This window comes from Onthophagus taurus, chromosome 1 (genome assembly GCF_036711975.1).
Source record: "Onthophagus taurus isolate NC chromosome 1, IU_Otau_3.0, whole genome shotgun sequence".
Lineage (NCBI taxonomy): Eukaryota > Metazoa > Arthropoda > Insecta > Coleoptera > Scarabaeidae > Onthophagus > Onthophagus taurus.
Genome location: NC_091966.1, coordinates 27,142,777 through 27,157,597, shown reverse-complemented (window position 1 = coordinate 27,157,597; position 14,821 = coordinate 27,142,777). Strand labels below are relative to the sequence as shown.

The 14,821-nt window shown below is 32.8% G+C and overlaps 1 protein-coding gene across 3 annotated transcripts in view; it reads left to right on the top strand.

Annotated features, from left to right (window-relative positions):
• LOC111414329 (titin homolog) overlaps positions 1–13,752 on the top strand; it is a 139,023-nt gene extending 125,271 nt beyond the window's left edge. For 2 of the 3 annotated variants that reach the window (XM_071199105.1, XM_071199107.1), the window contains exons 23-28: positions 7,600–7,896; positions 7,956–8,250; positions 8,305–8,646; positions 11,770–12,043; positions 12,140–12,935; positions 13,047–13,752. In XM_071199105.1, the coding sequence (XP_071055206.1) occupies positions 7,600–7,896; positions 7,956–8,250; positions 8,305–8,646; positions 11,770–12,043; positions 12,140–12,935; positions 13,047–13,489 (2,447 nt within the window). In that variant the 3' untranslated portion in view covers positions 13,490–13,752. The remainder of the gene's footprint in view (positions 1–7,599; positions 7,897–7,955; positions 8,251–8,304; positions 8,647–11,769; positions 12,044–12,139; positions 12,936–13,046) is intronic. The other variant, XM_071199108.1, reaches the window with a different exon arrangement.
• The last annotated feature ends 1,069 nt before the right edge of the window (positions 13,753–14,821 follow it).

The window sequence follows — 14,821 nt, the reverse complement described above, 5'->3', positions numbered from 1 at the left end:
ATAATCGATTGGGTGAAACAGGTTCATTTCGTCCAAAATATCATACAGGACGTCCTAAGATTATCACTCCGCAGCAAGAAGATGAAATTTTGGTAAGAATTGCGCAAAATTCTGAAATAAGCACTCGTCGATTGTCTGCAGCAACTGGAATAAGCCAACCATCCGTGACTAGAATTTTACACAAGGAAAATTTATATCCCTATCATTTTATACCTGTGCAAAATTTACTTCCAACAGATTATCGAATCAGAGTTCAATTTTGTCAGTGGCTAAAAGGAAAATTGAATAATAATCCAACATTCCTAAATAACATTCTTTTCACGGATGAAGCAACCTTTACCAGACGCGGAGTTTTTAATTGGCGAAATAGTCATGCCTGGGAAACCGAAAACCCTCGTTTAAAAAAAGATAGACATTTCCAGCACGAGTTTAAAATAAATGTGTGGTGCGGTGTAATAGGCAATACATTACTGGGCCCAGTTGAATTACCTCCTAATTTAAATGGAGCTCTTGGGAGATCTTCCATTACAACTAAGAAGAAATATGTGGTTCATGCAAGACGGTGCTCCTCCACATTTTTCACGTGCTGTGCGCGAACATCTGAATGAAACATTCCCTCACCGTTGGATTGGACGTGGTAGTGAATTTCAGTGGCCACCATGTGTGGGGTTACATGAAATCAATGGTCTATGCTGAACCTACTATAAATACACGAGACGAGTTATGGAATAGAATTCAAGATGCAGCCAATTCAATACGAAATAATCCTGCTACATTTTTTAAAGTCAGACAATCCTTAACCAAACGGTTAAATGCGTGTATAAATGCTGGTGGTGGTCATGTTGAAAACCTTTTGCAGTAGCTCATAATTAAGCTTAAATTTAATTTAACTTCGCACAACATTAACATGTAGGTTTTGATAACAGTTGTCGTAAGTGGTCTTAGTTCAAGTCTGTTCTAATGTTGTATTTCGTTTTATTAACTGGCGTACAATAAATTCAGTTTAATATTGTTATCAATTATCAATTACGGTTAGGTAAATGTCAACATTCCATGCCATGCTTGTGTCTTAACAGATTAATGCTACGTCGACCACCGTGAAATGTAGTGTAGTGAATTAGTAAAATTCAAATATCTCGAAAATCGTTAATATTTTCAAGATCAAAGAAGTATAGCTTTTTTCTACAGAAATGATGGGGCTATCCAAATTAAACAAGTATGTTGTAAAATAATGAGCGATAAAAAATTTGTAGCTGATTTCATCTAATTCATATGGCGCATGTGGCGACATCTACGAGTTAACTCAAATCCTCTCACACATTATTGTTTACCCTTACAAAAACTATAAGTCAACTATGAGTCATTATGTAGAAAAGTAGCTAATCTATTAACAAAAATCTATTTTATTTTTTTCGCTTTAACATCCTGTATCTCAGTAAGGAGCAGACTAAGACCCATTATTGTTAATGAAAATATTATTATTTTGGCCTCCTGAACGTACATTTACAATTTGGCCCATTACTTATGAATCACCCTGTATAGAGGTATTTAGAGATATTTGAAACGTTTCGGACGGTTGTTATGATAACGGTTTAAAATAGTGTTGAAAATCTGTTCCTAAAAAACTTAAATTGATAATGTATACAATAAATAGTCTTTTGCGCTCGGATATAAAACAAGAGCACTTTAAAACTTCTATAATATCAATAGATAACAATATTATGGTTACTTAAGTGATTAGATTACAAATTTCGTTCAAAAGGAAAATGAGTAAATGTGTTGATTTAATAATATTTATTTTCATAATAATAGACTCTGTCATAATTAGCTACTATTAAAGTTCCAGGTAGTCCCGTTTTTTCTTCGTTAAAGATGATTAAATAAACTTAATATGTTAATAAATTTGAAAATAAGATTTCAATTTTAAGACTCATTTATAATAATGTTTCTGTTAGAGTTGAAACCCCAACGAAATCTACAGAAAATGAGCATTCTATTTTCTGTCCGTTTTTTTTCTTGCCAAAGCGATTAAAAATTTAAGAAATGTTTTTTAAACGTGAAAATTATTTTTAAAAAATATCTTTAATAAAACTAATGACTTATCAAGCAACATGAACATTAATGATAGCCCTAGTGTCCACATTTCGTATCTTTCCTCCTTTGAAGCAATAAACTCGAAATCTTATTGACTCAGGTTAAACTCCAAATCATCATTTGACATTTGATTTAATTATCAAGTGATTAATTTCGTAGTCTTATAAGTCTTAAAAGATATCGTTTGCAAAAGATATTACAAAATTTTCAAGTAACCTTAGATGTGATTTAGTAAAAGGGAATAACTTGAGAATGGCAAATCAACGAACCGCAAAATTGATTTAATAACCCATAATATTCAAGTCCTTCTCCAAACTGTAGAAGTATAATCGAGGTCGTTGACGACATGACATCGATTATCTTCACGGGCAGGGTCGCAAAACATTTGAGTTCACCATACAAAACTTCAAAATAGAGCATTTTAAAATAGAGCAAGTTTAAAGAAACAAATACAAACGTGCAAAATCTCAATAGCTCTCGTGTTTTAATTTTCAATAAATTATTTAACAGCTATAAATGTTTTAATAATTGTAATTAACAAAATATACGTATTAAATGAAAACTAGTATGATATCGCAATCTAATCTATAGCCGTTTTGCTTTCTGTAGTAGGTTTTACATGCGACAAAATACTAAAATGACAAAATGTAATTAGAACTGGTAGAATATGGTATACATGCCGTTCATGCTTTTCATTTGATAAGATAGGATGTAGATTAGAAGAAACAAGAATACAACTATTTATCGTAAAGCAAATCCTAGAAAAGACGTGGACGTACACCAAATATTCGTGGACTTCCGCCAAGCAAATGACTGCATAACTAGGGAAAACCTATATCTCATTTTTACAGAACTCGGAGTACCAAACAAATTGGTAAAATTAACCAAAACGACCATGACGCACACGGACGTAGGCGTGCGCGTCCAAAACTAGCTAACGGACCCCATAAAAACTAAAGGGAGCCTGAAACATGGTAATCGCAGATAATAGTATACGCGGACGACATAAACGTTATGGGCAGATCACTGAAAAGAGCCAAGGAAGTGTACACAGGCTTCAAACACACAGAAAGGACAGCCAGACTAGTAATTAACACGTACAAAACAAAGGTCATGGTACAAAAAAAAATGAACAAAACATCATACACAACGGAATATGATGGATGAAGACGATATAGAATCAGTAGAACAAAATAGAGGTGAAGAAGCCGAAATAAAGAGAAGTGTCACCATGGGAAATAAAGCATATATTTCGATCAAAGCAAACCAAAACGATAATGAGGCCATTCGTCAGCAACGGATGTGAAATATGGGCATACATTTGTAAGGAGATTCTGAGAATAATACTAGGAGGGATCAAAATTGATGGGGGAGAATGAGAATTGATGAATGGAGAATGAAGTTTAAACTGCAAATATATCAGCTACATACAGACTACCACTATATCAATATGTAAGGCTCCAACGCTTGCGATGGGCAATGCTGGTGGTGAGGATGAAGAATCCTCAATGAAGAATGACAGGATCCTGAAAAAAAAATCCTCAATTTAAAATGCAAGGAAATAGTAGAACGGACAGACAAAGGAGACGGTGGGAGGACGGAGGATGCCAAGGACCTGTTGAGAGTGCAAACTTTTGGATAACTGCAAAGATTTCTTATCAACAATTACACTCTTCAATCTACTTCATTTTCTTTCGACGTCCCTTCAAACATAAACTATTTTTGTTCAAACTTAAACAAAAACTTCTTGGTCAGGAGAAGTTTCTAAATAGTAAAAATCTTCCTATTTAATGTTATATTGTTAACTCCTACTTGTAGTTCCATTAAATTGTCTTTAACAACGAATATTTCTAAGTCTGCAATTTGTGCAGTTTTGAGGTATCGCAGTCATAGTCTTGGAAAATGGACAATTTTACACAACTAGTTTACATTTACATTTTGTAGTTATCCTGATATTTCTTAGGCTTATTATTATAACTTCGCAGCATAACCCATCAGCAGCTAATTAGAATTGAATAATAGATTCTTCAAAACGCTTCGATTTGTTGCAAGTTTTATTTAATAAAAAAATATCTTACCTTTAAGTATATTTGCATCAGTCATTATTTATTTACTGTAAGATGTTTGGAAAACGATAACATTTGATAAACTAATTTTTGATTATTGTTATTATAAAAGATATAAAAGAAAGTGCAAAATATAAAAAAGTATAAAGCAATTGTCAACCTACCTCTAATAATTAATTCGTATTTAAGTATTATTTATTGATAAGTTGATTTATGTTTCTACATACACATTTTCTTGACTAACACTGAGTTTTTGACACGAGGCACTAGCAGTTGTTTTAGTCTTGATCCCCGAGCATTAAATGATTTCTTCAGCGGAAAAATTTTTAAGTAACATCTAGTAAAACATGTTTTGATAATTCCCATCTGGTAGAAGTGGCCTGTTCATGAACTAATGATGTGCAAATTCCAGGAAAAAATATTTTCCATAAACCTTGCCATGGGTTAATTGCCATGTCGCTTCTAGTGGAGCATAGGACAGGAGCAAAGGCTGTCCTACTGGTCCGGTTACTAGCAAGGCGTTTCACTTCTCTTCACGTTTTACCGGCTTCTATTGTTTCCGCTGAATCGAATGAAAATTCAAACCGAAGTATTAAGTCTTTGCAATGACTTGAAGACTGATATAGAAAGCTAATCAATATAGCTAATGAATTGAATATAATCTATTAACATAGATTAACAACGAATTTGAGCACCACATGAACAACAAAGGAATTAACAGCTAATCAATTATCAAAAATTGTTGAAATGGTTAAGATCATGTCAGAACATGTTATGGAAGTTGATCTTAGTATCAAGCGTAGCTTTATCATTTGTCGAACGATAAGTAGTGTAGTTCATTGCTACAAAGAAATGTATGCAGAGCAAAAACTAAAGAAAAACAAGCAGGCTTTGATATTTATACCGATTTTTAGTTTAAAACATTCCGACAAAGCGGTGAAACTTATTATCCAAACTGTACGACGTATCCCTGTATACAGAACCATTTACGGTTATTAAAAGATCTAAAACTTTTTGATGCTTTTTAAAGAAAATCAGGTGCAGTTCATTAACCTTAACTGTTTGAAACATGTTTTCCTTTTACACGAAAATATTACAATATTCGTTCAGAAAAAGAATTTAAAAGTTCCTTTAAATAAAACAACCTATCTGCAACTCTCAGCAACAAACTTCTTTTCCACATACTTTACAAGCCTATATCTTCGTTTGCATTAGAAATATCGGAATATTAAATGTGTACACCAGTAGAAAGCCTGATCTTTTCTTCATCTAAAACGTTCTTAACACAACTCTTTTAATTGGTAGGAACAAATAACTAAATCAGTTATAATCATATAGAAAATTTTCTGCTTTGTATCGTGGTATATAACTTTAGTAAGTCGCATGGTTGCACAAGCATGATGATAATGATAGTTATGATGCTGAAAACATATGGCAATTATTCGCTGTTTTCGCAGTTTTTGGGGGAGAAGATGCCAGTGATCAAACTAATATATCACTGTATAGAGCGGAAAATTTCCAATAGGTTGCATATGATCTCGTAGTTTTGTCTGCATCATATAAGATAGCTATGACGGCGTAAACATTTACATACGGCAATTATACGCGGTTTTTGCAGTTTTCAGGGGAAAATCCTTCTGCAACCATGCGGTCTACTGAAGTTATATATGACTGTATAGAGCGGGAAATTTCCTATAGGTTCTATATAGTCTCGGAGTTTCATTTGTATCATATAAGAAAGTTATTATCCCGAAAGTGGTTTTAAAATGTCGTATTCGATTTTTGTTGTGCCTCGACACAATTGATACGACAAAACCCGGTTTTAGATAAAGAAAAGATCAGATTTTCTAGTATCGACTTGTAAACTGGTGCAGAAATAAGTGTAAAAATTTGTTGCTGTAAAAAAAAATCTTTGTATTATTTGCATTCTAGAACTTTTAACCAAATTAAATAAATATAATGTCCAAAAAGGCAATTCGTTAAGATTCTTCATTGAATTTATAAAGTGATATTGTTTTTCCTACTTCGAAAGTTTTAAAATTTAGTCAGCATAAAAGAATTCTAAATTAAGTTAGTAAATTTCAACTGTAAATACAAAGTTATTCCTATATTAAAAACAATTTTAAAAATGTCAAACAACGAAAATGGGTAAATAAGGTCACGTGCACTATACACTGTTAACTTATTCGTTAAATTATGTAAATATCCATATTTACCAACCCAACTCGTCAGCTCAACAATCTTTATTCAACTTAGTAACCGTTGTTATCTCTCTTGTATCACTCCATTTAAAAAAGCAACTAAAAAGTGCAGTGACCTTAAACTTAAAGAACTCTAAAACACAATAATGGGTATGTAAACTATTTACTTTTCTTAACTTTACTACACAAATTGTTCCAAATACCAACATTTATATTTCCAACAAAATATCGATAACACCACATCCGTAAAACGAAACGATTTTAAAAGTAAGGTGTTGATATGTGAAAACTTAAAAACCGGTCTCGTTTTATTTACAATATCTTCCTCAACGACAACGACGAGGAGAGGTTGTTTTCGGCGCTACTTGCTTCTTATCCTCACGAGGCAATTGTACCAAAACCCATTCATATTCATTCGGACAACAAGAACTCCCGAAACATGCAAGTGTCGTTGTTATTAATTAAATGTATATAGGTGGTTCTCTGTGTTCAAGAACCGTTACAAGCTGCCTTAATGAGCAATTTCTTAAGTTACGGACCGCGTAAATACCTATTTACAGATACTTTGACGATCGTTTTATGTAAATTCATAAAATAAATTATTATTTGGTCGCAAATTGGATGTAATTCTAAAACTAATAACGATGGAAAAACACGTTATTAATAAAAGTTGTTCATATTAAATAAAATTAAACCACTATATAATTTATAATAATTAGCAATCCAATCCATTTTTGAGGATGTATTTTTTTTTTAAATAACTTCATTTGAAGAAATCGTTCGTGTTTAGTTATTACTCACGATCATTATTATTGAACAGATGAATTATTTAACAATTACGTTAATATAATCAATTGCGTCTTTAGTTCTTTTACGAAAAAGCAAAAAGTATTTTAAAAGTTCGTAACCGACACGCTTCAAAAAGCTGTCTTGGCGTAGTAATGAATTGGTCTTTTGTTTCCATGGGAGCTTCATTAGTGAGTAAAGTAGAAATAAATTGGCCATTTGCCACACTGCGCGAGCAACACCATTACAGGACGATTTATGGCACAAATATTTCCACCATACCATCGGTTTTGCTACGTCTGTCGTATCTTAATGGTAAATGATGGAGAAACCGCTAAGGATACGCGTTAGAAACCGTTAAATCGACACGTTTCGCGCTTACAATAAATGCTTAGAAAACTTTTCTATTAGAAATCAAAAGAAAGTTTATAAATTTTTATTGTTTATTATAGGTCCTCCAGATCCACCGAGCGGTAAACCATGTATAATAGCTGATATTGACCGAGCAACAGTTACATGGAGCAGTTCTCCGTACGATGGTGGAAGAATCGTATTGGGTTATGCCGTTGAATATTCTTTAATGGGAAGTGAAGTTTGGTCAACAGCTACAGAAGATTGCCATTCTCTTAGTTGTGTTATAAAAAATCTACAACGTGGAGGAAGATACGTATTTAGAGTTCGTGCGAGAAATGTTCATGGTTTTAGTCATCCTGGATTAGAATCAGAAGTTCTTCAATTAGAAGAACACGGTAATTTAATCTTTTAGAAAAAATATATTTATATAACCGTTACATCTTTGTATTTCCAGATATACGTTCTTCATTTGAACCAAGGTTAGTAACCATTGAATCCGGGGATATCTTTAAATCGCGTTACGAAGTCTTGGAAGAATTAGGAAAAGGAAGGTTTGGTGTTGTTCATAAAGTTATCGATAAAGTCACTAATCAAAAATTAGCCGGGAAATTTATTAAGTGCCGTACTGCCAAAGACAAAGAAAAAGTTAGGGAAGAAATCGACGTGATGAACTCGTTAAGACACCAAAAGCTTCTTCAATTAGCATCAGCTTTTGAAAATGCACGAGAAATGATTATGATAATGGAATAGTAAGTAAAAATTTTTCGCTTTTTTTTAGTTGTATATTAATTTTTATGTTTTAGTATTTCTGGTGGTGAACTTTTTGAAAGAGTTGTCGCCGATGATTTTACCTTAACAGAAAAAGACTGTATCTTGTTTATGAGACAAATATGCGAAGGAGTTGCTTATATGCACCAACAAAACATTGTGCATTTAGATTTAAAACCAGAAAATATAATGTGTCATACCAGAACTTCCCATGAAATTAAAATCATCGATTTTGGATTAGCACAAAAGATAACTCCAGGAACTCCAGTTCGTGTTCTTTTTGGTACACCAGAATTTATCCCACCCGAAATTATTAATTATGAACCAATTGGAACTGAATCTGATATGTGGTCTTTAGGAGTTATTTGTTACGTTTTGTAAGTTGCTTTTTATTAATTCTTTTATTTTAAAGATTTTAAGGTTCATACATTATCTTAAGTACCTATGTGTTCTGCAGCACGAAATAAACAAAAAGATTGGTATTTTTTTTCCAAAAGGTATTTTAAATATGAGCTCAACTTTGTTGAGTCTGACAGTAAAACGAAAACTTGTCTCTTTGGAATGTTATTTAGTATTAGGTCGCCTCTTGATGCTTGCTGATGCGTCTACAATATGATTCCCCAGCTCTTCTATTTTGTCAACAAACAACACAAATATGTGATACTTCAGCATTAAAACATATAGATTTCAAGTGCCCCAAGAAAAAGAAGTTACAGAAAAGAGCACTTTTTCAATTTCCATAGAAGAACGTTTGTTTTTCTTCGAAAAGGTCTTCTTCTTCCACTTGTTTTAGTCCTTTAGGTCTGTTGAATTCTAAATTCATAACCAAAGTGTGTCTTGTGATGTGGACTTCCAGCTATCCTTCCATCTGTTGTATGTCCTGGTGTTTGACTGCCTGCTGGTTTTCCCTCTACTATACACGGTATACCGCATCGTTCCCTGATGTCTATGTTTCTTATCCGGTCTCTTCTAGTCTTTCCAAGATATTACGCAATGTTTTCAGTTCGGCTCTTAGCATACTCTTAGTTTTGCCTGTATCCTTGTGTGCCCATTGCGTATGTCATGACGCGCCTTTTAAAAGTTTAATAAATGCTTATCTTGATGCCAGTTTGCATGTATTTATTTGATTAAACAGTCTTGCTGGGTCATCACGGCTGGAGATGTCCAGTTCAGTATATTGAAATGACTAACTGTTTGGGCTTGTCGTGTTCTTGGGCTTGGATATAGTCGTGTTCAGTTGTTGGCTTATTTGATGGAATTTAAAGAGCTGAGTTTGCAGATTATCTTTAGTTACTGCAATGATTGTTGCATCGTCTGCATAGTATATCATACTAACATTATCCTTGTTGATTCTATAGCCCAAATTCAACGACGACACTGCATAATTTTGTCCATTATCAGATTAAATTGGTATGGGCTTAAGCTGCCCCATTATCTAATTAGTCATGTACCTAACTACTAAATAGTACTAAATAGGATTTGGATTACTTTTACATTGTGGGATGGCGTTCCTCTTTTAATTAGTAATCTCAGAATGTCTTTTAGGCATACTCTATAGATGGCCTTTGTCATATCAACGTAGCGGTTGTAAAGGGCTTTATTAAATTCTATTAGCTTGTAAATAATTTCATTGTCGTGCTTAAAAGAGTAACTTATACCTTTTTGTCTTTTTTTGAAAATAGGTATTCTAATGCTTCTGTGTCAATCTTCTGGTATTATGATGAGCTCAAGATATGATTGAAAAAATCAAGAAATTTCTATTTCATTTTCTCCAAGTTTTTCTTCCAACTCTTCTTCACTGATTGTTATTCTCTTTGTTGTTTTATATTCTTCTATTTTAGTTGTTTCTCCAGTACTATATGATTGTTTTAAATAACTCTCCCATGCTTCTGGCGAGATGCCTTCATTTATCATATTCATTTATAGACATTTTCCTTCTTCTGAGCACTTTCCGCACTTTCTTTTATGCTCCGTATAGGTCGTGGTCTATATCACTGGTAAATTTGCTCCAATGGTCCATTTTAATGGCATTGATTCTTGAATTAGCCCTATTTCCGATTTTAGTATCCACATAGGTCGTGTGTTGTTCTTCTGTTGGTGACCTTTTGTAATTTAATAACATTCCAAAATGTATGGATCGATAATTGCATGTGCAGAAATCGTGCACTTCTCAGATTGTAATGTAGTTTCTGATGAATATCTTGTAGATTTTTGTCAAACAAATACCCAATACCTAATTTGGGTTTTTTTACAAACCCAAATTAGTTGTAGAAGAAATTTGGATTTTTGGAAAAAATTTGGAAGAACGGCAATCTCATTCTATAAAAAATATTCATGGCTAGCGTACCCTCCGTTTGTGCAAAACTTGTTTACCTTTCAAGCTTTCATTGAAATGAAAAATTATAAGCTTCTATGTTTCAAATTTAAACATATGCATTAGCCGCCAAAATAGGAAAACCAGATAGCTTTTGGGTGGCATAAAGGATCCAATGTTTTGGAAACAACTATTAAATTTGTAATGAAAGGGATATAAATGAATATCCTTCACAAATCGACATTTCCACTGCGAAATAGGTTGATCATTTCAACAGTAATGTTTAGTTTTCTAACGGTCTCACTCTTCGTGGGTAAAAATCTCAATCAGGAAATGTTGTGGACTTATGTAAATTTACAGTATAGGCAGGTACTCGTCTGTTGCAAGATCACTTTTGCATTCTATTTCGTTAATGCAGAGTATAATTCAATTCATGTTTAAAATGAATTAATTGGCATTTGTGGCAAAGTTCTTAGAGAACAAATCGTTGATGAGGTAAAGAATTGTCACGGTTTTCCTATTTTGGCTGAGGAAACGTCTAATATGTCAAGAAAAGAGGAGTTATTTATTCGCATTCCATACGTTGCACATCACACAGACTGAATTTAGTTATTAAAGACTTACGTTCTGTTATATGTAGAAGATTAGCAGTAAATTTAACTCTTATGCAAAACGAGATGGTTGGCAAAATACAGAGCTATTCGATTTTTTGTGTGAAAACTTTGCAATTATCTATTTGCCACTCATATCTTAGATATTTTGGCATAGACTTGAAAGAAATTAGTTTTTGTTTTTTTCCTGGAAGTCAAAATATTAAGCTCCATTCCAACCCCATTGCAACAAAAACGTTTTCAGGGCGTTGGTGGCTGCTATTTCCTCAATCATGTCAACTACAAATACAAGCTCTTGCAATACCGTCCAATACATAGTCCCCCAACGTCTCTCTGTGTCTGTACAGTAAGATATCATTTCCTATAAATCTCGGGTACCATGATTATAGCAAACAAATTGATCTTCGTTATTACTTTATAAGAAATCTGCTGATAAAGTAGGTGGAAGTTCTAATACACCATACCATACCACACTTTCAATTTATTTTTGCTCTTGTTGTCACATCTGCTAATTTCATAACAATTGTTGACAAAAATCGATTAAATAAAACCATTAATAATTACGGTTTTTTTAGATTGTCTGGATTATCACCATTTATGGGTGATAATGACGCAGAAACTTTTGCAAACATCACCAGAGCTGATTTTGATTTTGAAGACGAAGCTTTTAACGCTGTTTCACAAAATGCACGTGATTTTATCGGTGCACTTCTTGTAAAACGAAAAGAAGACCGATTATCAGCTGAAGAATGCTTAAAACACACATGGTTAGATCCTGAAAATCATCAAGAAACTGTTGTTATTTCAACTGATAAGTTAAAGAAGTTTATTATTAGAAGAAAGTGGCAGGTAAGAATGATGTTTTTTGTACCACTTTTTCTTTTGCATGATTTTTATGCATGTCGTGATTTAATTTGTTGTTGTTTTTGCTCTGCTAAAAATTAGAAAACAGGAAATGCAATACGAGCTTTAGGTAGAATGGCAACTTTATCAGCTAGTAGAAGAAATTCGGCAGCTAGTTCAACTTCAAGTAGTCCAAGACCATCGATTACGGCAGTTTCAAGAATGTCTAGTCTAAACGAGGAAGAAGATAAAACCAAAGAACGCTCTCAACAGAAACATATTGATGAAAATAACCAAAAAATAGAAGAAATTCAACCAAAATTGACTAATTTTGAGGAAATAGAAAAAGACAAAAAATTCGTTAGATCTAGAGTTTGCAGTGAAAGAAGCGATAGTGGTTTTAGCGATTGTTCAATTCATCAGACGAATTGTTCTTGTAATTCAACGCCACTTTTAGGGAAAAAGTTTAGGATTAAAGAAGAACCTGAAACGTACGAAGATGACAAATTTTCACAATCTGATGATTCTACAGAAACCGATTTTAATGCAAACAAACAAAAACCAGTTTTATCTCGATTTAGGAATGGATCGATTTTTGGAAAAACTGACAACAAGACTGACGATAAAACCGAAAAGACTTCATTGAAAAGTTTTGAACAAATGGATGTACAAATTAATAAAATCGCTGAGAAGTTTGAATCTTTAATTTCCAAGGATACTGAAAATTGTGATTTAAATGAGAATAAAAATAGATGTTTGAAATCACCCGATAAAGTAATAATAAACAATGCTAAAAATTCGAAAAACAATGATGATAAAGTACATTCTAGTACTTTAGTTGTAACTTTATCCAAACCGGATCTTTTCGATAATAAAAAAAGCTTGGAACTTAATAAAGGTAACTACAAGCTATGCTTTTCTTTTGGTTTATAAATATATTGTATTAAATTGAGTTTTATTTTTAAATTTTTTTATTGATTTAATCTTAAATAAATTTTTTTATTAATAGGACGATCATCAGCCTTATCGCCAGACAGCATAAGAAGAGTTCCTATTTATTCATCATCATCAGTGGCGAATGCTATTAAAAAGTTTGAAAATCCCGATAACACCACAAAACAATCTCAAAATCTTAAACCTTTAAATAAATCATTAGAACCAGCTTCGATTAAATCTTTAGAAGCATCGCTTAAATCTTTAGAACCGTTGAATATCCACCAATCCAAATCAACTCCTAATACTCCTATTCTTAGCCAAAGACGTGTATTTCTACAAGAACCCGCTGCTAAACAAACAAAACCCACAGAATTGACTAATTTTTATAGCCCATTATCACCGTCTTTAACACGAAAAACTATTACTAACATGAAAAATAATTCGAATGGAAAAAAAGTGGAAAAACCTCAAAGTGAAAGTTTTAAAAAGGCGGCTGCGTTTTGGAATCAAAAATAAAATGTGATTGAAATGAATCATTTTTAATTTCTTTTGCGGGAAATTTTTTTTTGTAAATAAGTTTTTTCATGATCACAACGATAGCGACTTGATATGTAATATATTATTTGTTTTCTAGTTTTAGCTCAGGTTTGTTTTGTTTTCTCTTTGACGAGAGCGTTTAGAAGTTATTATTATAGACTATGTATATTTTAAGAACAGCAAAAATGTACCCTCAAAAAACATTATGTGAAATATCAATATATATTTATTATTCTTAACAATATTTTTATTTACCAATCTTAGCTCCAGAGCATATTATTAGTTTAAACTTTGAGAGCTCCATTCAAATTCCCTAATTACTAAACATTTTCTATATTTTATTACAGTGGTAGTCATAGCGCGGCTTGTTAGGGCAGTTAGAACAAGCTCAGTTAAAACGATTAATCACTTATTTCTTATACATTTATGTGTTGAACAGAATTTAAGAAACTCACAGCAATAGGAAGTACCGAAAACTGAAATTAGCCTCAGCGCACATTCCTTGGTTTTACAATATTTGTTCTGAACCCTGTTTCCAAAAGTCAATTTAAATTCATTCAAATCGTCATCTTCTTGAAGCTTCAGTACTTGGCGGTGAGCTGGGACAGTCATTCTTCAAAATATCAATAAGAAAAGGGTTTTCTAAAAATACAAATGATGGCTTTAGCGGTCTTAAATCATTAAATCCATTACTTAACCATGCTTGTCCGAATTTATGGAAAATTCTTTTCGATATTTATGAATGTGTTTAACACATGGAAGCATAAAACACGATGGTAAGTCATAATCTTTAATTCCTTGAATCGCGTCCTGCAACTATCTCGTTGGGACATTCTCAATAGGATTCGTATCGCCTTCTTTTGTAGTTTGAAGATATTCTCTGATTCAGTTGAAACACCCCATACCATTATACTGTATGTCGCAATGCTGTGGAAATACACAAATTAAACATTTCTTGCTTCTTTCAAAGCTAAGCTTTTAACTATAACTTTGAAACAATACAAAAAACCAGCCAATCTTTGTTTTAGTTTTGTTGCATGATCCGACCAAGTGAGAGTTTCATTCAGTGTAACGCTTAGAAATGTTATGGTTTGATTTGTTACCTCATCTCCTTGTTTAGTGTAAAAGGTGAGTATCTTGATTGTGTCCTGCATTCAGATTTAATTTATTGGTGTTAAACCATTCTTCAGCCCGCCGTATTGTATGCTTTGTTTACTGTTTTAAAATTTTAATATTTGTATCACTATTTATAAGTGAAGTATCATCGGCATATAAGCACACAGAGCTTGTTGGAATATTTTCTGGTATGGC